Here is a 22,569-nt window from a genome sequence, read left to right on the forward strand (position 1 = left end):
TTACCATTTGAGCCACCAGGGAGTCCTGCTGCTGCTACTGCTGCTAAGTCACTTCAGTCGTGTCCAACTCTGTGCGATCCCAGAGATGGCCACCCACCAGGCTCCCCCGTCCCTGGGATTCTCCAGGGAAAGGCAGAAATATTGGAGTGGGTTGCCATTTTCTTCTCCAATGCATGAAAGTGAAAACTGAAAGTGAAGTCACTCAGTCGTGTCCGACTCCTAGCGACCCCACAGACTGCAGCCTACTAGGCTCCTCTGTCCATGGGATTTGCCAGGCAAGGGTACTGGAGTGGGTTGCCATTGCCTTCTCTGAGGAAGTTCTAGTATAGATCAATCAATCAGTATATATTTTTTCACATTTTAACTACTAAACGGACAAAAAAACACTGAAGTAGTGCTTAGTAATTGCTTATAAATGATAAATTTAAGCATTCTGGAAAGAGATGGTATACTTCTTGAAGGCCTAAGAAAACTCTAGGCAAACCCAAGAGTAGCTTATTACCCCCAAATTTCTAGTTTTTCATATGTCTTCTTGAGACCTATTATGTATCAGCTAAATATTTAGCAGTGTTTTAAAGCAGACACAGACATACACTACATTCAATTCTGAAAATATTGTAGTCCTGCTACGAATCCAGTGGCTAGGCGATCCACTCAAATCTAAATGAGCTCATTGAAAGAAGTCACAGCACATGATTGAAAACAATGATTTTTCAGCCTGTGGGAGGTTAAGTGGTCTAGAAAACACATCTAGTCATGCAATATAATCCATTATGTAGGTTGTCCGCACATGGGTGACTGAGAATCGATTCTTGGGTTATACCTCTATGTCTCCAAAATAAGGAGCTTCAAAACACATCAAAATTCTATGTACAATTTTGGATTTCAAAATAAAATAGTAGTGTTCTGAAGTCATAAAGATAGTCTTAGTCATTTACATTCTTTATTAAACATACACAGTATTATATATTTTGTATATATAATAGCTTTTCATGATAAGAAAAATCCTTTCCCTGGATGACTGAATGGGACAGCATTGTCTTTGAAGCTGTAGTGAAACTGAAAGTCACTCAGATGTGGCTGACACTTTGCGACCCCATGGACTATACAGCCCATTGAATTCTCCAGGCCAGGATACTGGAGTGGGTAGACTTTTCCTTCTCCAGGGAATCTTCCAAATCCAGGGATCAAACCCAGGTCTCCTGCATCGCAGGCGGATTCTTTACCAGCTGAGCCACAAGGGAAGCCCAAGGATGCTGGAGTGGGTAGCCTATCCTTTCTCCAACGGATCTTCCCGATCCAGGAATCGAACCGGGGTCTCCTGCATTGCAGGTGGATTCTTTACCAACTGAGCTCTCAGGGAAGCCCTTGAAGCTGTAGTAGAGTTTTTAATTTGAAATATGTGAAGAGGTTGGACAGGTGAAGGCGTTTGCCCACAGATCTAAACAACCCTCCCATGCCACCTATGAATTTACCAGTAAATCTAGACTGTGAGGTTCTGTAATTTTAATTTGGTCTGATATATGCTTAGAGTCAAGACTGTGATCCTGTTATGCTTAAATAAAAAATATGAAAACAAACATGATAGCACACAGACTTCAATACTGATGACTTTTGAAGATTGATTTCTTTTGGTTCCCTAAATAATATTCAAGTCATTCCCACCATTACATGCAGGTTTTGTCTTTTAAAGTAAGGAATACTTAAGGTAATAAAGCGTTTTATATTTATTCATGGGAAAATAGTAAGAAAACTTTCTGAGCCTTGTTATCAGGAAAATAAATTGTGGCTCAATCTGCAGTCTCTCTGTCTCTCTGTCTCTCTGTCTCTCTCTCTCTCTCTATATATATATTTTTTCCCCCCCACATCAATGAAAATAAAAATATATAACTGATTTTCATCTTTTTGGTGAAGAGTAGTTCTCAGATAGTTTCCATTGCATAATCAAGTGAATTCAAATGAGGATGAAAATTTGAGGGTCAAAAGAAAACAAAGTATGTAGTGGTAATCACACATACTTCATGAAACAGAACTATAAAACTAGCAAATCTCTTTTATATATTTTTGCTTTTTCATGGTTATTATTTAGTTTGGACTCAAGGTGTCTTAATTTTCTGTGAGACACTAGAGATGCCCATGAGTTTTTTTTAATCTGCCTGTGGCTTTCCCCAATTATTCTGTATACTGGAAATTGCCTATCTACCTGATAATGTTCTTGGCTCCATTCTCTGTGTTAGAGTAATGAGGGAAGGGAGCCTTCAGGAGAGTCAAGTATCAACAATCAACTAAATGTAAATAAGATAGCAGAAAGTAAATATATTTCTGGGTCAATGTGGTAACCTTAGTAGAAATCAATAACATTCAAAGACTAAATATACACAAAAAGGCACAAGCAGAATTTGCTAAGTCACTTCAGTCGTATCCGACTCTGTGCAACCCAATAGACGGCAGCCCACCAGGCTCCCCCGTCCCTGGGATTCTCCAGGCAAGAACACTGGAGTGGGTTGCCATTTCCTTCTCCAATGCATGAAAGTGAAAAGTGAAAGTGAAGTCACTCAGTCGTGTCCAACTCTTAGCGACCTCATGGACTGCAGCCTACCAGGCTCCTCCATCCATGGGATTTTCCAGGCAAGAGTACTGGAGTGGGGTGCCATTGCCTTGGGGTCATTATATTCTGCTGAATTTATATATAGTTTATTATTTCTGTTTAGTAATAGAGGTCCCCAAGTCTAAGGAGCCATGGCTGCGCGGGAACAGGAGGGCCTAGAGGAGCCATCCCACGGCGGCATCACTGACTCGATGGACATGAGTTTGAGTGAACTCCGGGAGTTGGTGATGGACAGGGAGGCCTGGTGTGCTGCGATTCATGGGGTCGCAATGAGTTGGACACAACTGAGTGACTGAACTGAACTGAACTGAATAGAGGTCTGGAACAAATGGCATTTAAGTCCAAAAATGACAGTTAAAACAGCAGAGGAAAAAAGAACTGGGAGTATAGGAAATGGAAAGTAAAAAATAAGACTGAATAAAAGATACCACTTGGGTCTAAGTATAATTAACTATTCACTAACTCTGTTCACCTATGAATTATGCTGGTGCTCATAACACTGGAATTAAGACCACTTATTTTGACAAGGTAAAATCTTGTTTCAAATGTGTTATTTTCCAAATGGGCAGAGTATAAGCTTACTTCTTGAAACATTTAAATTTAATATAGACAAAGACTGAAAGTCCTTGGCTACATGCATTATTTTCCCATTTGAAAAAGGGCTTCTGCCATCAATTAGCATTCTGCCTACTGCATCGATCGTATAGTTAACTGATTGCTCTTGTAGTTTATAAATGCACCCAGATGCTGTGGGATGATCACATTCTGTAAATTAAAGGAGCATATGGAAGGCACGCGGACGGTAACATTTCATCATAACTACCCAAAACATTCTTAATATGCAATGCTACATGACTAATTACTTTGTAACTGTGTAAGCGTTTCCTGGTTAATGTCTTGGTGAGAAATTTGTTTGGCAGTTGAGCCCAAATGCTATTGTGACCAAACATTTAATACCATTTTAGGGCTCTTCTAGTTTTATTCCACAGAAGGAGAATGGGGCTGTCAGCCTATTCTTGATGCTATTCAGTTGTTAAGCCTTTTTCTGACTCTTTGCGACCCCATGGACTATAGCCTACCAGGCTCCTCTGTCCATGGGATTTCCCAGGCAAGATACTGGCGTGGGTTGCCATTTCCTTCTCCAGGGGATCTTCTGACCCAGGGATTGAACCCATCTCTCCTGCATTGGCAGGTGGACTCTTTACCAATGAGCCACATGAGGAAGTCCTTCTCAGCCTATTAGGCAACCTTGATTGGACAAAGTAATTGAAAATATTTATTCTTTAACACTGGGTTATCTTGCTTAATGAACACAAGTCAACACTCCAAAATATAAATATCTGTTCAAACATCTATCTGTAGACAATAGTTTTTCCTAAGAACATCAGAGGGAATTTGCCAACTGGGGAGAATTTTGCTGTTTAGTGGACTCTCTTTAATTTTGAAAAATAAGGCATGGAAGAAAAGGACTGGAGAAAGTATAAGAAATTGGTTTCATTTGTTAACTCTAGGAAAATCAATATAATTTCAGTAAATTATTTAAAATGTATCCCAGGATATTAAAGGTAAAGATTTTCATTTACTTTAAGGCATACATAATTCCTTGCCAAGTTTCAAAAAGCAGTCAAAAGAGACATGCAACATGGCAAAACTTTTAGAAAATGGAAATTCTCTCCATACACAAGATCCGCCAGCCAAATGCAAGAGGTGCATACTTAAACTTTTAAAACTGTTTTTTCACTGGTACATTTTGACTGCATGAACTTGGTAAAATTCAGTTTTACTTAGGACTGGGAATTGTGTCTGGATTCACCTTAGGATTTTGAAATAATAATTAAAATAATAGAATTCCTAAGTAAATTCATTTTCTATTCTTTCTCAATCCTATGACACTTCTGGGCAAAGACAATGACCAATTTTCTGGGCTTCATTGAGGAGGCTGAGTCATTAAGTTTATTGTAGAATTTGAACTAGGCATTGGTCAAGCCCTGAGACTTCATGATAAAATCAACAAGTACTTAAATAAAACATTCAAAGTTATTCTAGAAATGAACATGTATTTATGAGTCAGAAGTGAAATAACAGATTAGTCAGCATGAGCTCCGTATGTTTTCAGAATTGAAAACTTACTTAGGGAAAAAGTCAATAAGCCTTATTGATGATTGAATTGTTACAATCTGAAAATAAGTTTAGTAGTTATTGCCTTACTTATGTTTAAATACTACAAGCTCAAATAACATGACAACTAAATTTAAATTTTATTCCTACTTCTCCTGAATATGACAAAGAGGAAAAGATTACAAACCACAACAAATAACACACCATTTATAATCTGGCAAAGTACCGTCTATTCATGGAACTTCTCTCCTAATCTACGAAAAATAGTTGTCACAACAGACATGACTTTCTCATAATGAAAGGACGATGCAATCGGAAGTTACTTTGAAAAGGGAGGCCAGGCTTCCTTCACTATTAAGCCAACTCCTCCCTTCCCCCTCCTCCCTCCCCTTTCCTGAGATTCACTCCCTTCTGTTCTCCATCTGCTCCGCCCCCACCTATTGTCTCTACTCCCTGCCAAGCATGCCAATCCCATCTGGTCCTACTCTTGCTTCTGCTGGCTCTAATTCCCATGGGCCTAGGAAACATTTCAATGCCAAGGTTTTTCTCCTCTTCAGGAGAATAAGGATAGCTAGGAGACTATCAAACAATTAGCCAAAGAATCCACACACATGAACAGGCACATAATGTCTCAAATACACAATTCTCTCCTAGGCTAAAATTAAAAAATGTTTCTAATTCTCTTATCTCAGATTCATTTTTAAAAACTGAAATCATCCTATTTCTGAAATAATCAAAATTCATATTTCAAAAATACAATCACTTTCATTCATCCCAGATATGCATTTTTTCAGTAAGCAGAAATAATTAGTGTAAATAAATGTTACTCAAATCTTACCATCATGAAATATTTCCATTAATTAATCAGATTTAATAATCACTAATACATTTTCTGCTGCATTAAACATACATTTAATTCACACATTCCACCTTCATGACTTCTCAACGAAAATCCACTCTGCCGCAAAAGCATGCATGGTCAGAATCTAAGCATATTTAGGCAAAATTATCATCAAGTCATTAACAATAATAAAGCAGTCTGGCAGGTATTGAAAGCAGCTTTTATTCATGCTTTTACTCGAACCAACTTAATACATATATACATATATAGAAACACACACACACACACAATTTTCGGTTGTTTCTGCCACAAGCATGCTCAAAAACCTCTGAAGCTCACAGAAAGCAGCAAACAAAAGTATAAGCAACCATGCTCAGGGTTTAAGGACATTTAAAAATTTAAAACAACCTTTCTACATTTCCTATAGAGCATGCATAAATTTGACATGCAATTCCAAGAAGAAACAGTTTAATATAAATCTTAAAATTAGTTTATCCGAAAGAGTTTATTCTTAGTTTCATTATTATTGTTCTCAGGCTTCTGGTATCTTAAACCCTGCATGCTGCAGTTCTAAGCTGTGCTGAGCACCGGCTGTGATAGAAGAAGCTACCTGCGAGTTTTCACAGTGCCATCTCATATCCATGTCTGTCTGGCTACCCTGCGTGCTTAGAGCTTTTTTTCTTAATTCTTAATGGAAATCCTAGGAAATTTAGTCCATCCTCTGAAATCAATACTGGTGACAGGAGAGCTCCCTGACTCAGTGGGAGATCAAAATGATAAATTGCCTGCGCATCAGCCTGGCCTATCAGTGCCCTGCACACAGATGGGCGAGAAAAGACACAGAAAAGGCTCTATCAGTCACGTGTCACCAATGAGCCAATGGCTGACGAGCTACTGCAGGAAGGGATGCTGCAGTTCCGTCTGCAGTTGACGAGGCTGTTGGTACACAGCCCACAACCCGCGCCCCGCTCAAAAAGTCTAGGCAGTTGCTGCTGTTGAATTTGCTCCCTGGCTGCGACTGCATAGGGAAACCGACATCCCCCTAAACCCCTGACCTAAATAAAGACCTATTTTCATGCACGGGAATTTTTCTCGGTAATCCAATTTTTACTTTGTAATCCAATGTTATAGCCCAGCAGAAAAGAAACTACTTTTTAACATCCCAACCCTTAAACTTCTCTTATGTGCTTTCCTTCAGCTGATCATCACGTTTTCACCTAATATTAAATTAGAAGCCTTAAACTGCAATTAGCATGCAAACCTCCTAACAGAATCAGCTCAAAGCTTCATAATTGTAATTTTATTTCCAAGTTAACGAATGGCATTTTTTGAATGCCCTGTATATAATGAGTATTTTTATGGGATAATTTTGCAATGGCAATTATGCAATATTAAGAAGTAGATTACTATGCTTTTTTTTTTTTTTTGCCAATTGGAGCTGTTTCTCTTTAAAGACGATTTAAGTCCCAATAAATATGCCATTTTATCGACCATTAAAAATAAAAACAAGCACCAAAGAATGTACATCCTGCTTCCCAAAGAAAAACAAATGAGCTATCCAGTGTTGGAAATACATACTTATTTTTTGCCTTTCCTCTAAAATTTAAAATAATTCTTTCATAAACAGAGTCTCCACATCTGGAATACCATATGGAAATATATCCCCAGTACATCTGCATTTATTGATCATTCTATAATAGCAGACATATTGCACAGTTGAAGGTAACTGAGCTGAGTGTATCCTGTCTGATAGGAAGGTTTTAAGTGGTGAGACTGTGGTGTGTTTCAAATGGCAGTAGCATGGAGATATTTTTTAAAAGTCCAAAAGAAACACTGAATGATCTTCAGGAATAACATTTATATCAGAAAGAGTCCTAGGGCACATCTATTGTTCTTTATGGCCCAGTTATTATTATCTCCTGGCATTTTCAAGGACTAATTCTAACTGCTTTCAGAGTCATGCAAAACTACTTAGAAAAAATATCTGAGAATAAATCTTGATAGGTGTGCCATAATAAGAAAAATTGCTATGGAGGTTTAGAATGCTGAAATTTCACAGCTCATTTTGTCTTGGCAACTATTTTTTAAACTCATCCTTTTGAAAGACTCGCATTCTGTCAAGATTTTTTTTTTTTGCCAATTCCTTTCCTCTCATTCCTTTATTCAGTGTTGTCTATTAGAAAAGAATACAGCATTTTAAAAATTATTTAAAACATACATCATTTTCTGCCCATTCTATCAATTTGCCCTATATATTAAATAATATAAACCTCAATAGTCACACTTTATTCTTTTAAAAGAAAAGATGAAGGCTCAGAGTACTTATCAAAAAGAAAACAAGAATGAAACACTGACATGAAGATGTGAAACCTATTTATTGAACTATTATAATAGCCCCAAACTAGAAGCCACCTAATTATCAATAATGAACTGAGGAGATAAATTAGTTTTACAGTCAGACATTCTGTAGCTGTAAAATAGAATGTGGTAAATTCAAACGTGTATATGAAGAGTCCTCTAAGATGTATTGCTATGTAAACAAAAATTAAAGGTACAAATTCAAAATTGTTTAAAGGCTATACACACACTAAACACACACATTTAGATATGCAAATACAAAGCTGCATATGCAGAGGAAATTTCTGCAAGGACATAACAATATCAGTTAATAGTGGTTAAATCTGAGCAGTGTTGAGTTCAAAGGTGGGACCTGGCATAGTTCCAATAGGTACAATTCTGTACATTTTTAAATCCAAGTCTATGTGTTACTTTTCTAATTCAAAATTAGTTAATCAATGTTAAGTGATGGCATTTATATTCATTTAGATTTAAAAGGATGTGATTGGGATTTCCTGGTGGTCCAGTGGCTGAGAGTCCAGGCTTTCAATGCAGGGTGCTTGGGTTTGATTCCTGGTCAGGGAACTAGATACTGCTTGTCTCGACTAAAGTGTTTGCATGCTGCAACAATAAAGATCCTCTATGCTGCAACTAAGACTAGTGCAGCCAAATAAATAAATAAAATATTTTTTTAAAGGACGAGATTGGTAGATGTTTTAAGCTAAAATACTGAAGGAAAAGGAGGAGAGACAGAAGGAAGGTGGCCTGGGTTTTGGCATGCAAAGAAAATTTGGTAGATATGGGCAAGAAGAGAGCTGCTAGGTATAAGTTCTCGCAGGCTTAGCCAAAGACTTCCACATCCCATATTAACTTCTAGGGCTTTCATCTCTGAATACAAACAGCGAAACAAACTTACATGGGTTAAAGGCTTTACAACTTCCAGTGACAATTCACCGAAATTATCTCTGATTCTTAGAGGCAGGAATGTGAAAGAATGAGAAATACACGATTTGGATAATTACCTGAATTTGGGTGAACTGACTCTTCCAAATTTAGTTTTCTCAGCAGGATGAAATTGGCAAGAAGCGGCAGAGTTAAACTTGAATCTTAATTTAGGATATTGTTTACTGCTGCTTTAAAAGGAAGGTAGTGTTCATGTTTTTATCAATAATGGTGTAGGTTTAAAGACAAGATGAAATCCATTTTCTTCTATTTCCTCCCGGGCACAAACTTATTTCATCCCCAAACCAGAACCTGCCTTATAGATTCTATTTTTGACTCATTAGTTGTTGTTATTCAGATTTCTATAAATTTAGTGGTCATGTACGGATGTGAGAGTTGGACTGTGAAGAAAGCTGAGCACCGAAGAATTGATGCTTTTGAACTGTGGTGTTGGAGAAGACTCCTGAGAGTCCCTTAGACTGCAAGGAAATCCAACCAGTCCATTCTAAAGGAGATCAGCCCTGGGATTTCTTTGGAAGGACTGATGCTAAAGCTGAAACTCCAATATTTTGGCCACCTCGTGTGAAGAGTTGACTCATTGGAAAAGATTCTGATGCTGGGAGGGATTGGGGGCAGGAGAAGAGGACAACAGAAGATGAGATGGCTGGATGGCATCACTGACTCGATGGACGTGAGTTTGAGTGAACTCCGGGAGTTGGTGATGGACAGGGAGGCCTAGTGTGCTGTGATTCATGGTGTTGCAAAGAGTGGGACACGACTGAGCAACTGAACTGAACTGAACTGAACTGAAGAGATATAAACATTAAAAAATGAATTGGCCAGATTAAGTCAAAAGTTTATAATATACATTATTAAAGGATTTTTTGTTTGCTTGTTTTACACTAAATTATTCTAAATCAATGGTTTATGGGGATGGTTTTTATCCCAGGAGAACATCTGATAATGTATGGAAACACTTCTAGTTGTCACAACCAGAGGAGGTGTTACCAGCATCTAGTGGGTTGTAGCTAAAGATGCTGCTTATCATCTTAAAACACACAGCCCCTACATCAAAGAGTTATCTGGCTCTAGGTATCTACAATACCAAGACTGAGAAACCATGCTCTAAACAGCAGGCTTTTCTATTGTATTCACAAAGAGGTTAAAAAAGTATTCTGTATACATTGTAATGAGATAGCAAAGAAAAGTTAACTGTGGACAAAACCCTGAGTTACTCCAAAATTAAGAAGTCATGGAGAAGAAATAGCAGATAAGGATGAGGATAGAAGAAAAATCAGTGTGGTGACCTGAAAACCTGTGATAAACAATGTATCAGAAACACATTCAAATTGCTTGGATGCCATTAATTGGCCAAGTAATCCATTCTCCATGGAAGCTTCATTTAAATAAAGGATCTGAGAAATTAATCTCATTGAAATTAACAATATGAAAGACTGAGGTCCCTAGTCCTCTTTCTATTTGAATTCTTATAGATGTGGCCAGGAAATGTAATATCTACAGGGATCACAGGAGGGCTCTTTGAAGGAATATGTGAAGGGGAGGGATTTTGGTGACTTTCAAATTATACTTCTTAGGCTACTTATGGTTTTAGGTTACTTCAGAGTCACCTCATGCAAAGAATTGACTCATTGGAAAAGGCCCTGATGCTGGGAGGGATTGGGGGCAGGAGGAGAAGGGGACAGCAGAGGATGAGACAGCTGGATGGCATCACCAACTTGATGAACGTGAGTTTGAGTGAAATCCGGGAGTTGGTGATGGACAGGGAGGACTGGTGTGCTGTGATTCATGGGGTCGCAAAGAGTCGGACACGACTGAGTGACTGAACTGAACTGAACTGAGAGTCCACAAAGTTAGACTTGTAAACAAACAAGTGAATGAAGATACCCTGGAGGAAGGAATGGCTACCCACTCCAGTACTCTTGCCTGGAGAATTCCATGGACAGAGGAGCCTGGTAGGCTATAATACATGGAGTTGCAAAGAGTTGGACACAATTGAACAATAAAATTATTCACGACCCCCATCATAGCTTGCAGAGGAGGCAAAGTTCTGCTGTTCCCCATAGGAAGGGGGTTAGTAGTTCTTTTCTTCAGACTCTCACCCAGCCTTTCTATCCACATATAAGGGTTCTAGGAACACAGTTCTCAGGACCAGCATCAGGCACTTTCCCTCTGTGACTCCTGTCATGCCCATTTCCACACTTGGCCCAGCCTGTGGCATTCAGGGTCAGTGCAGCAGAGCTGAGATACAAGGCCACCTGGAATACTATGGGACTGGAGCAGCTTCAAGCCAAATGAATGCTCTTTGTGAGGGGAAATATTGCAGGAAAGCAGGAGAGAGACAGAAAGGAGGAGAGAGGGACAGAGGAAGTGAGAGAAAGACAGGAAGGGGGATCAGAGAAAATAGCCACAGATGCAGATATTATCATACACTCTGTGATGTGGGAGAATATTTCATGTCACAATTCTCTTAAAACCAGAAATACTTGTTATAAGAGCTCTTATAACTCTCATAGTCCAATCCTTCATTTTACAGATGAAAGGTTTTGTGGCAGAGAGGTTAAATAACTTTGCTTCAATTGACAGTGGGATTCTGTCCCATTTCAGTCGATTGATGAACATGTTATTGACAAGGTTCATGATTTTAAAAATCACCATAATAATCAACCAGAGTAAAACTTGGAGGAAAGGAAAATGTTGATGTCAAAAGGGAGACAGCAAGTGGCTCCAAACCCCTCTCTCCCACCCTGATACTGGAGTAGGGCACTGAAAGGTTTTGCTATCCAGGGAAGAGTAAGATCCTCCACTGGGCATTGATAGGATACGAAATACAAAAGAAGCAGCTTTGAGTTGCTTCCTTTTGGAAGAAAATGAGTGGTGGCTGAAGATTTTGTTTTAAATGCAAATTTTCTTGTCTGTACTTTCCCCACTGTGATGATGAATGGGAATTAGGATGTTATGAGTGACTTTTGAAAGACATATGTCAGGAAGTAAGCTCTAGTTGTGACAGAATATAGAATAGGGAAATATTCTGGACCATTTTTATTTTTTAAGAGAATAAACACATAGCAATGGTATAAAAATTTTACTGGGTTATCTTGGTTTTAAATTTTTATTATTTTGGCTTTTTCTCCCCTATAATAGCAGCCCTAGTTTGAGACCATCGAGTACCATTAACTGCTGTTAACTGCTAATTTAATATGTACAAGTACACATTAGAGGTAGGAAGCGAATTAATGTCTAAATGAGTAAAATTTCCCTTATTCTACATCTTATGGTGTCTTTTTTCCTGCCACTTTATTCCTGTGGGTTTTGTTTTTTTTAGACTGACTATTCCTCTAGGTATGTACACTTTTTTGCAAAGTAAAAACACAAGCAAAACCCGCTGCCTCAAATGATCTTTTCCATAACACTGTATTCTAAAATGTATTATACTAATGTTAGAAATAAAAGAAAATGATACTCAGAAGGACTCAATAACATCTGTGAAGTTAGCAATTGAAAGTCTACTGACTATGTAGCTAGCAAATGTTCTTTCCAATCAGAGCTACCCCTAGTGCTTCCTCTAGCATCATTCTTCTTGAGTTTAGTTTGCATAAGAACCAAGGAGGAATGTGTTAAACATCCTGGGTCCCTGCCTGGAGACTGATTCTCTTAACTGGATGGGTCCCAAAAGTCTGCATTATTGATAGGCATCCCACCTTCGTAATTTAAGACCCCTTTCCAGGTGGCGCCAGTGTTTAAGAATTGCTTGCCAGTGCAGGAGACATAGGAGATGTGGGTTCAATCGCTTGGTTGGGAAGATCTCCTGGAGCAGGAAATGACAACCCACTCCAGTATTTTTGCCTGGAAAATGCCATGGACAGAGGAGCCTGGTGGGTTACAGTCCATGGGGCTGCAAAGAGTATGACGCGACTGAGCACAGGCTCAACTGAGAGTTTCAAATTCAGAATTCTTTTAAAGGAAAAGTCAGGTCAACAGGATTCCTAATGAATGGAGATGGGAAGATTTTCATTAAAGGAATAAAATTTAAAAGTCATGTTCACCAAGAGAGAAACTGGAACAGAGAGCAGCGCCATAGCAAAAAAGAAAAATGTAGGTGCTTAAGAGTCATCCATGAAGGGATAGTTTCCCAAATTGAATTTTACATTGTAAAGAATATTTTAGTTGAAAATACTTTTCAGCAACAAAGATTAATGTGCATAGAAGAAATATGCAAATAGTAGCATTTAAAAGAATAGAATGACCCTTTTATAGCCACAGATACATATGGCACTTGACGGAATTGGTTCCTATCTCACTGCCACCATTTGAAACCATGAATAAGCAGATATCCATGCAGGATCCTTCTGCATGTCCTAAGAATTCATTTGTTCTGAGAAGGGTTTTCTTAGGATGGCTCTCTAGACCTCTAGAGAAGGAAAGCTTTCTTTTATGAGATCACAACCTGAATCTTCTCAAATCTTCTCTAATTGTTTAAAATATAAATCCACCCAGAAAGATATCCCCCAAAGTATTTAATGCAGAAGAACAACATATGAAAGGGATTTCCCTGGGGGTCCAGTGGCTCAGACTCCAAATTCCCAAGGCAGAGGGCCAGGGTTCAATCCCTGGTCAGATAACTAGACAGGCTGCAACTAAGAGTTTGCATGCTGTGACTAAGACCCAGTATATCCAAATCAATAAATAATATTAAAAAAAATAATGGCACAATGAAGGGAGAGTGCACTGTTCAGAAATCCCCTGGTCACCATTTTCTCCCAGTTGGCTTCCAGATTGGCCAGCTTAAGGTCAAAGGGTAAAAATGGTGCCGAAAGGATGTCTACTGCCAGCCCCTAACTCATTTTTTAAAAATTTCTGAGCCCTTTGTCATGCTATACATTTGTTTAATTTCAAAAGACAGTTGACAAACTGTTCACATTGATCCAAACTCAAAACTTTAGAGACAAATGTAATAAGAAGCTGATTCTTTCAGAGTATTATAAGTAGGACAATGCTTTTTACCAAACAGACACCAGTGATCTAAAAAGAGTTTGGTTGGCTGATTAATGAAAAGCATTAATCAAAAAAGGCACAGTCCATGGTCTGGTCTGTTAGAAAGAAGAGGGAAAGGAGGAAGGGAGACAAGAAAGAAAAGAACAAAAGGGGGAAAAAAAGAGCACAAAACATTACATGAAGCTGACATGCCTTAGTAGACCGTGTGAGAAACTTTTGCTTTTCAGTGAGTACAACTTGCGAGACATTATAAAAAGTGAGTCTTCTTCCTCCTTGCTTCCTCCACCTCCCACTGATAACGTACCACACAATGATATTTTAAGCATCAAGAATGTCAACACTGAAGAGTGTAAACACTGAAGGTTACACATGCCTTCACAATCCTATGCATGCGCACAAGCACAAGCCACATACAGAATCCACATTTTTACTTATCAGGAGTGTTCTCCATTAACAAAACTGTGAAAGCTAAATTGGAAACAAAGCTCATAATTGGCTATTACATTATAAGAAAATCAGTGAACAGAAGTTCTCAAACTTCTCACTCATACAATTATACTGTAAAGTTCATGAGCAAATTACAGCAGACAGAAGCACTTATTTCATGTAGATTTAATATTTTACAGCAATTATTTTCCAAATTTAAGATGCCAAAGAATTTGAGTGTTTAGAAAAAAGGAAATCATGTGGTCTCACCTTGATCTACTTATAATTTCCAGGGATGAGGGTAAAACACTGTATACTTAATCTGTACTCCTGGGAATTCTGATACAGGTTGTTTTAGAGCTCAGTGTGAGAAACGTATCTATGTACACCCTCCTCCTGCCTCCAGCTGCTTTCTACTATAACACCCCTTGGACTAGATTATCCAATTCAACTGGGTTATGCAGTGTAGGGCTTCTCTTGTGGTTTACATGGCAAAGAATCTGTTTGCAATGCAGAAGACCCAGGTTTGATCCCTGGGTTGTGAAGATCCCTTGGCGAAGGGAATGGCAACCCACTCCAGTATTCTTGCCTGGAGAATTCCATGGACAGAGGAGCTTGGTGAGCTACAGTGCATGGGATTGCAAAGAGTCAGACATGACTGAGTGACTAACACACACACACACACACACACACACACACACACACACACACACACACACACTTCTACTTCTATGGTGTAATACCTTTCATCGTGGGGGATAGAAGGTCGGAAAATCTAGACAGAGCTTGGAAATAATGGGATAAATAGATCCTGAAAAGATTCCCTGTAACAAACTGCATTCAGTTTTGGTATAGAAAGATCGTAGAGTTATTTTAGGAAAGGCATGAAAGTGTAAAAGTGCTTTTCTGTAAAAAATTTAAAATTTATTATATAAATGATAAACTATCTTTTCAACTGGAGGATTGAACAATGCTTATAGCACATGGGAAACCATCAATATACATTAGCTTAACTGGTAAATTTGATCATCACAACAAGTAAATCTATGAAAACAATTCAAACTCAATCTTACTACCTTCACAAAACTTTCTATTGCTGTTGATGCTGCTGTTACTGTTTTGATTTTCATTTCACATTCTTTTCTATTTGTTATCTGTACACACATAATTTTAAATAGTTGCAATAAGACAGCAAAGAAAACCATAAACAAAATGAAAAGGTAACCCACAGAATGGGAGAAAATATTTGCAAATGAAGAGACTGTCAAAGGATTAATCCAAAATACACAAACAGCTCATGAAGCTCAATATCAAAAACAAACAAAAAATCCAATAAAAAAATGGGCAGGGGTTCTAAATGGACATTTCTCCAAAGAAGACATACAGATAGCTAAAAGGCATTTGAAAAGATGCTCAACATCATTAATTATTAGAGACATGCAAATCAAAACTACAGTGAGGTATCATCTTACACCAGTTAGCATGGCCATCATCAAAAATTCTACAAACAAGAAATGCTGGAGAGGGTTTGGAGAAAAGGGAATCCTCTTATACTGTTGGTGGGAATGTAAGTAGGCACTGCCACTATGGAGAACAGTATGGGGTTTCCTTAAAAATCTAAAGATAGAACTAACATAGGACCCAGCAATCCTACTTCTGGGCATATGTCTGGGAAAAACCATAATTTGAAAAGATACATGCACTCCAATATTTGCTGCAGCACTATTTACAACAGCCGGGACATAGAAGCAATCTAAACGTCCATCAGCAAATGAATGGACAAAGAGGGAGTGGTGTATATGTACAATGTAATATTACTCAGCCATAAGAAAAATGAATTAATGCCATTTGTAGGGACCTAGAGATTATCACACTGAGTGAAGTAAGTCAGACAGAGAAATACAGACACCATATAATATTTCATATTTGTGGAATCTAAAATAAATGGTACACATTAACTTATTCACAAAACATCTGTAGAGTCACAAATATAGAAAGCAAATTTATGGTTACCGAAGGGGAAATGAGGGAGAAGAGATAAATTGGGAGGTTGGGATTGACATATACATACTACTATATATATATATAATAAGTAACCAATAAGAACTTAGTGTATATAGCACAGAGAACTCTACTCAATACTCTATAATCACCTATATGGGAAAAGAATCTAAAAAAGAATGAATATATGTATATGTCTAACTGATTCACTTTGCTGCACAGCAGAAACTAACACAGCAGCGTAAATCAACTATGCTCCAATAAAAGTTAATTTAAAATTAGTTGCAATAATAAAAATATAGTTTTATAATTTAATACAATGGCATCTACATTTCCCATCTTGACTTAGAACATCATTATCATTCTAATCCCATAGCCAAAGTGGTATGTTATAATTTGTCTAAATATTTAGCTTTTTTTTTTTTTGGATAATGGATTAATTCCTATTTTGTAATTCTGCTATTGTAAATAACAGTTTTCTTCCTTTGTGGTTTTTTTTTTTTTTTCATAAGATAAATTCCCCAAAGTGGGATTACTAAAGACATAAGAGTTTTTATAGAGCTTGAAGCAATCTGCCAAAGTACTTTTCAAAAGGCTTGTTCTAATTTTCACATTGTCTCCAGCATGCTATGTTCTATTATACCTCACTGGTGTGAACATGTTGTCTTTTCTATCTAGAGATGCCCTTTTCCCATTTAGAAAAAAGTCTGGTAAACTCCTACACATTGCTTTATATCAAGCTCAAATGCTACTCTTCCTTTCAGGCTTCTCAAGTCCCTAGGCAGAGTTAGTCATGAGTTCCATCGTGTTACCATAGTACTTTGCAATAATACCATTTTTAGCACTTAAATAATTCTGTTTGTTGTAGTTGTTTGTATATTTCCTTTTTTCTTCTTAGATTATTAGCAATTGTAACATTGGAACTCTGTCCACTTCATCCTTCCAACCTCTGGCACTGGGCCTGGCATATATTAGACATTCAATAAATGTTTGTTAAATGAATGAGGAATGAATGAATGAACTTGTCAATGTGATGCACACCCAAGCCTCTTGCCAAATCTCTGCGTAAAATGCCTTCTTTCACCAACTCTCTTATAGACCACCTAGTCCTAGGAACACTTGTATTTTGGTAGATCTGTTGTACAATATATGTGTTTTTTACATTTGTCTATTTTGTAGCTCTATACTTTTACATTTTTACTAAACCACTTTCAGGTCTTGGTGGTATAATTCTGTGACTTGTTGTGACTCAATTCTCTGAATTCATTAGACAATGACTTATGAATAAACGAGAGTCAGAAAATGTTTCTTGCCAGTTCAAAATGAAGAAGTTTTTATGACTATAATGTTAGGACTAGTAAATAGGATTATAAATCACCTGTGGAAACTATAACATGTTTATGACCCTGCTGTAGAGAGACTGAAATTTTTTTTAAAATCACTGATACTGAATTATTTAATAATAGATAATCAATATATACATTTTGACATATACACTCCCATTTTATCCTTACCAAATCCTGGTAAGAAACACAGACAAAGCAAGTAAATCACATCTAAAATTTGGAAGATAAGGAATCTAAAGCACAGAAATGTGGTAAGGAAGTGGAAAAAGCAGCATCAGTATTCATGTATTTTGAATCACATTTTCCAGTAGTCATGTATGGATGTGAGAGTTGGACTATAAAGAAAGCTGAGTGCAGAAGAATTGATGCTTTTGAACTGTGGTGTTGGAGAAGACTCTTGAGAGTCCCTTGGACTGCAAGGAGATTCAACCAGTCCATTCTAAAGGAGATCAGTCCTGGGTGTTCACTGCAAGGACTGATGTTGAAGCTGAAACTCCAATAATTTAACCACCTGATGCGAAGAGCTGACTCATTTGTAAAGATCCTGATGCTGGGAGGGATTGGGGGCAGGAGGAAAAGGGGACGACAGAGGATGAGATGGCTGGATGGCATCACCGATTCAATGGACATGAGTTTGGGTAAGCTCCGGGAGTTGGTGATGGACAGGGAGGACTGGCGTGCTGCGGTTCATGGGGTTGCAAAGAGTCGGACACGTCTGAGCAGCTGAACTGAACTGAGCTGAATCACATGTTAGCCCTCATTCTAAATAATCATGAGACTCTGCTGAATTTTATTCCTTAATAGACCAAATTGAGAAAACTAACTTTTAAACAGTGTAAACTAGACTGGTGATTTACAAACAAGCAAGCAAACAAACAAACTTTGCTGGTGACGGAAACATATATTCCAAAAGAATGCTTAAAAATAATTCTGTGTGAAAAATAGTATCAGAGGACTCTTACTGAAATTGGTAAGATGGAGGGGCCTGCTTTCCCTCCTATCTGGTGGTTCCTGGTAGTTTTTATAAATTGCACTCAGGAAGGCATCATAATGGACCATTCACTTATCCTATGATTCAGCCATACTTATTATGGCCTAACTGAATATGAAGAACAATGGGAAATACAAAAAAGCATTGCAGGGTCCTTCTCCAAGACCACACAAACACACACTCTCTCTCTCTCTAACACAGTGTATTATAAATGCCACAGAAATTATATTACATGGTAAACATTTTGAACTTTCAGGAACAAGTGATAACATCTAGGTTCAAACCCTATATTGAGTCAGAGATATTCATGTAAGGAACAAAGTAAATGGATATGGGTTTTGTTTCCTATTCTGTGACTTTATAAAACCATTTAGTCTGCCTATGCTGATATGTGCTGAAAACACTTTTGCCAATCAAATGCAGGTACTGTGTGATCACAGGGGAGAGAGTAATTCAGTGGTATGAGCACGGGCAGTGAGATCAGACAGATCTGGTTTCCTGACCTAAGCTTGGGGCTTAGATCAGAGGGTTAGCACAATCTTCCTGACTTCCAGCTTCTTCATGAGAATAATGGCAACACATACCCTTTGAAATTTCCCATAAGCTATAAGTGAGATAATATATAGCACTTAGAAGAAAATTGGCACATATTCAATGGTCAATAAATAGTAATAATAACTATTAACATGAAGAAGTGGCTGCTAAGTGCCCACAGACTGTTTCAATTCTATCCTTCTACATAATTTACTTTGACATGGCTTATTCACAGTGGAAGCTATTATTGTTCTATGTTAATTAAACACAACTGAGCGACTGAACTGAATTAAACACTAAAAACTTTGGCAAGGTAAAAACTTACAAATTTTCAAATTAGGTGTGAAAAAAGTAAAAAAAGAATGATCTTGCAAGGTAAAGAGTTAGAAATTTTTGAATTAGTATTCATGCAAAGCCTTAGCAAGATGCTATGCTTCATTTTGCAATGTGTTAGGTTTTACCCAAACTCTTTGGAAAATGCTAGGCTTTTTTTTCAGCTGTATTTTGTATACGACCTCCAGTTCAATCAATCAAAAACAATGAAGTCATTAGTGTTTGCTGAGTTTAGTCACTTCCATAAATGCTGCGTTAGTTGCCTTTGAGATTCTCAGCTTCACTTGCATTGTGATAAGCATGACGAATGGCATTCACAAGCATGACACACTCCAAGCAAGCTGGCTACACCCTCATCCTTTCCCTTTCACCTAAGAAGACCTGTGGGATGCAAGTATGTGAGAGTGATGTTATCATAGATAAACTTGAATCTACACAGCTGACTATTTTAGACAAACAGAAAAAACTTATTTACTCACTTTGTAAGTTAAACCTTTACTATTAACACATTACTTAAAATGCATTTCACATCTGATTGGAACATCAAACAAATTATGATACAGAATTAACCCATGGCATGACCCAAGGCAATGTGTCTGATGTGTGGAAAAATCAAAAGTTCAGTTGCTCTGAAGAAAATTCATTATGGTCAGGAAACCCACTACCACTGAAAGAAGAAAAAGATCTAGTATCACAAATTGTGTAAAGTTTGAAAAGATGTTTACTTAATAATCTGCTACTTGGATCTAAATACAGTGATAAATTGTGTAGAACCCCAGAAGAGATAGGACAATGTGTACCATATGTAATCTAGCATTTCTCTAAAATAGCAACTCTTAAATATTTTAGTTTCAATGAACATTTCACTTTTAAAAACTACTAAAGACTCCAAAGATCTTCTGTTTATACAGATTATATCCACAGATATATACTCTATTAGAAATTAAAAATAAAAAAGTGTTACTTATTAAATCACTTAAAATAACAGTAAATCTATTATATGTTAACATAAAATACACATTTAAAAAATATTTTTTAAAAATCCATTGTTTTATATTTTTGAAAATATTTTAAATATCTGATGTAATATAAGACATTTGGGTGCTAATACCTGTTTCTGCATTCAGTCTGTTGCAAAGTCACATGTCATTTAGTCTCTGAAAATCTCCACTGTACTCTTGTGGTAAAAATGAGAATGAAAACAGCAAATAAAATCTTAGCATTATTATGAAAATAGTTTTGACTTTACTGAAAAGGTCTTACAGATGTCCTCTGCTCCTGCCTCAAGATTTTGAGAATCACTGCTCTAAAGGTTTTATAATATTTAGAGACTACCTTCATTATTATTTTTGGTATGTTATTATTATTATTTTTAGTATATCTATGTGCTGTTCTTGTTTGAAAACTTCCTGATGGAGAAGACCATGTCCTACAAATCTTAGGTATCATTTATAGCATAGCAGGCCAGCCCAGAACCACAGTATAGCATCAATATGTAATATTTGATTAACTGATATACTGATTGATTGAGACTCAGGATATCTTATTGTTCCTTTAATAACCTTCAAAATATTTGCTATAGAGGCATGTGTACAGTTCATAAAATTTTGAACCCATTATGTCAACATTCTACTTAACTAGAAGGAGAAGCTAATTGTATCTGAATTTATTACAGATGAAACAGAGTATCCCCCCTCCCTTAGGACACACCTGTGAATTTTGGAAGAGAGATATGAGATGAGAAGCTAGAATTATACAATTCTAGGGATGTCATTATAACATTTTTTTCCCATAAAAATTGTCCTAATGGATCAAATAGGCACTATTTCAAGGTCTAATCAATTTGTGTATTTAACTGTAGTTTCATAATTATAAAACAATTGAAAGCTAATGACATGGAAGGAAATGGAATTTGAATTCATTAAAAGCTAGAGTTTCATACCTCTTTGAATGGAAAAAAGCAACAAATACCATTTATTTTTATTTGTTCTACTTCAAAATCAGATCCTTTGAGAGACACCCACGTAGCAATTCAGAACTGAAACATTTATATGTTTATCTCTGCTGAATCCTTGCAGAGTGGGATGGTTGGCAAAATATTAAAAAATGAAACAGTCCTCCTAAATTAAAGGCTTTATTACATAATAAATAATTTCTCTGAATCTTACAAAACAATTCTTTTATCTTCATATGTGGAAACCCACGGAAAGAGACAAAGTGCCTGCCATGGTCTTGGTAAGCAGGAAACTGTTTGAATATTCTGTCATAATGACAGAATATAATAGAAAAGGCTCTTCCTTGCTAAAATCTAGGTAGATACACAACATAGCTGTTAGACTAGAAAATGAAAAGAGGGGTTACTCATTGCTGTTGGCTTTTCCTTCGTCATGTATGTAGGACAGCAGATACCGTGGTCTAGTTGTCTTTGCTTTCAAAGGACATCTACATTATCCAAAATCATGGCTAAATTACTAGGCACAAAGCTTCAGGGCTTAGTGGCTCAGTAAATAGAATTTTCTTAGGTATTTCATCTTAAACTGATTTTATTCTTGATCTATGTAGGTGGAAAAGGAGCCCCGGATACTGCCCAGCCAACCTGTGAACACATACAATGGACCAAAGCATCACTGTACTAATAAATCTGGGCAGCAAGAGATGGGAAGAGATTAACTGATGATTAATTTTTGAACTGTAAAGCAAACGTATGAAGTTCTAACTGACACGTTAGTTGATGCCATTCTGCATTGTGCATTACGTGCTGAAAGAAAAGGGAGAAGGGAAAGATACATCCAACTGAACGCAGAGTTCCAGAGAATAGCAGGGAGAGATAAGAAAGCCTTCTTAAGTTAGCAATGCAAAGAAGTAGAGGAAATCAATATAAAGGGAAAGATTATAACATCAATATAAAGGAAAAGATCTCTTCAAGAAAACTAGAGGTACCAAGGGGACATTTCATGCAAAGATGGGTACAAAAAAAGGATAGAAATGACCCAGTACTAAAAGAAGCAGAAGAGAAGAAGTGAAAAGAATACTCTGAAGAATTATACAAAAAAGGTCTTAGTGACCCCGATAACCATGG

General features: G+C 37.2%; 1 protein-coding gene across 19 annotated transcripts in view; it reads right to left on the reverse strand.

The window, feature by feature from the left end:
• NRXN1 (neurexin 1) overlaps positions 1-22,569 on the reverse strand; it is a 1,209,846-nt gene that overhangs the window by 57,753 nt on the left and 1,129,524 nt on the right. For 2 of the 19 annotated variants that reach the window (XM_018055230.1, XM_018055229.1), the window contains exon 1: positions 6,178-6,414. The exons of the other annotated variants lie outside the window; for them this stretch is intronic. In XM_018055230.1, the coding sequence (XP_017910719.1) occupies positions 6,178-6,210 (33 nt within the window). In that variant the 5' untranslated portion in view covers positions 6,211-6,414. Of the gene's footprint in view, positions 1-6,177; positions 6,415-22,569 lie in introns of those variants that run through there. 19 annotated transcript variants of the gene reach the window in all.

The sequence above is a fragment of the Capra hircus genome, chromosome 11, assembly GCF_001704415.2.
Source record: "Capra hircus breed San Clemente chromosome 11, ASM170441v1, whole genome shotgun sequence".
Classification (NCBI taxonomy): domain Eukaryota; kingdom Metazoa; phylum Chordata; class Mammalia; order Artiodactyla; family Bovidae; genus Capra; species Capra hircus.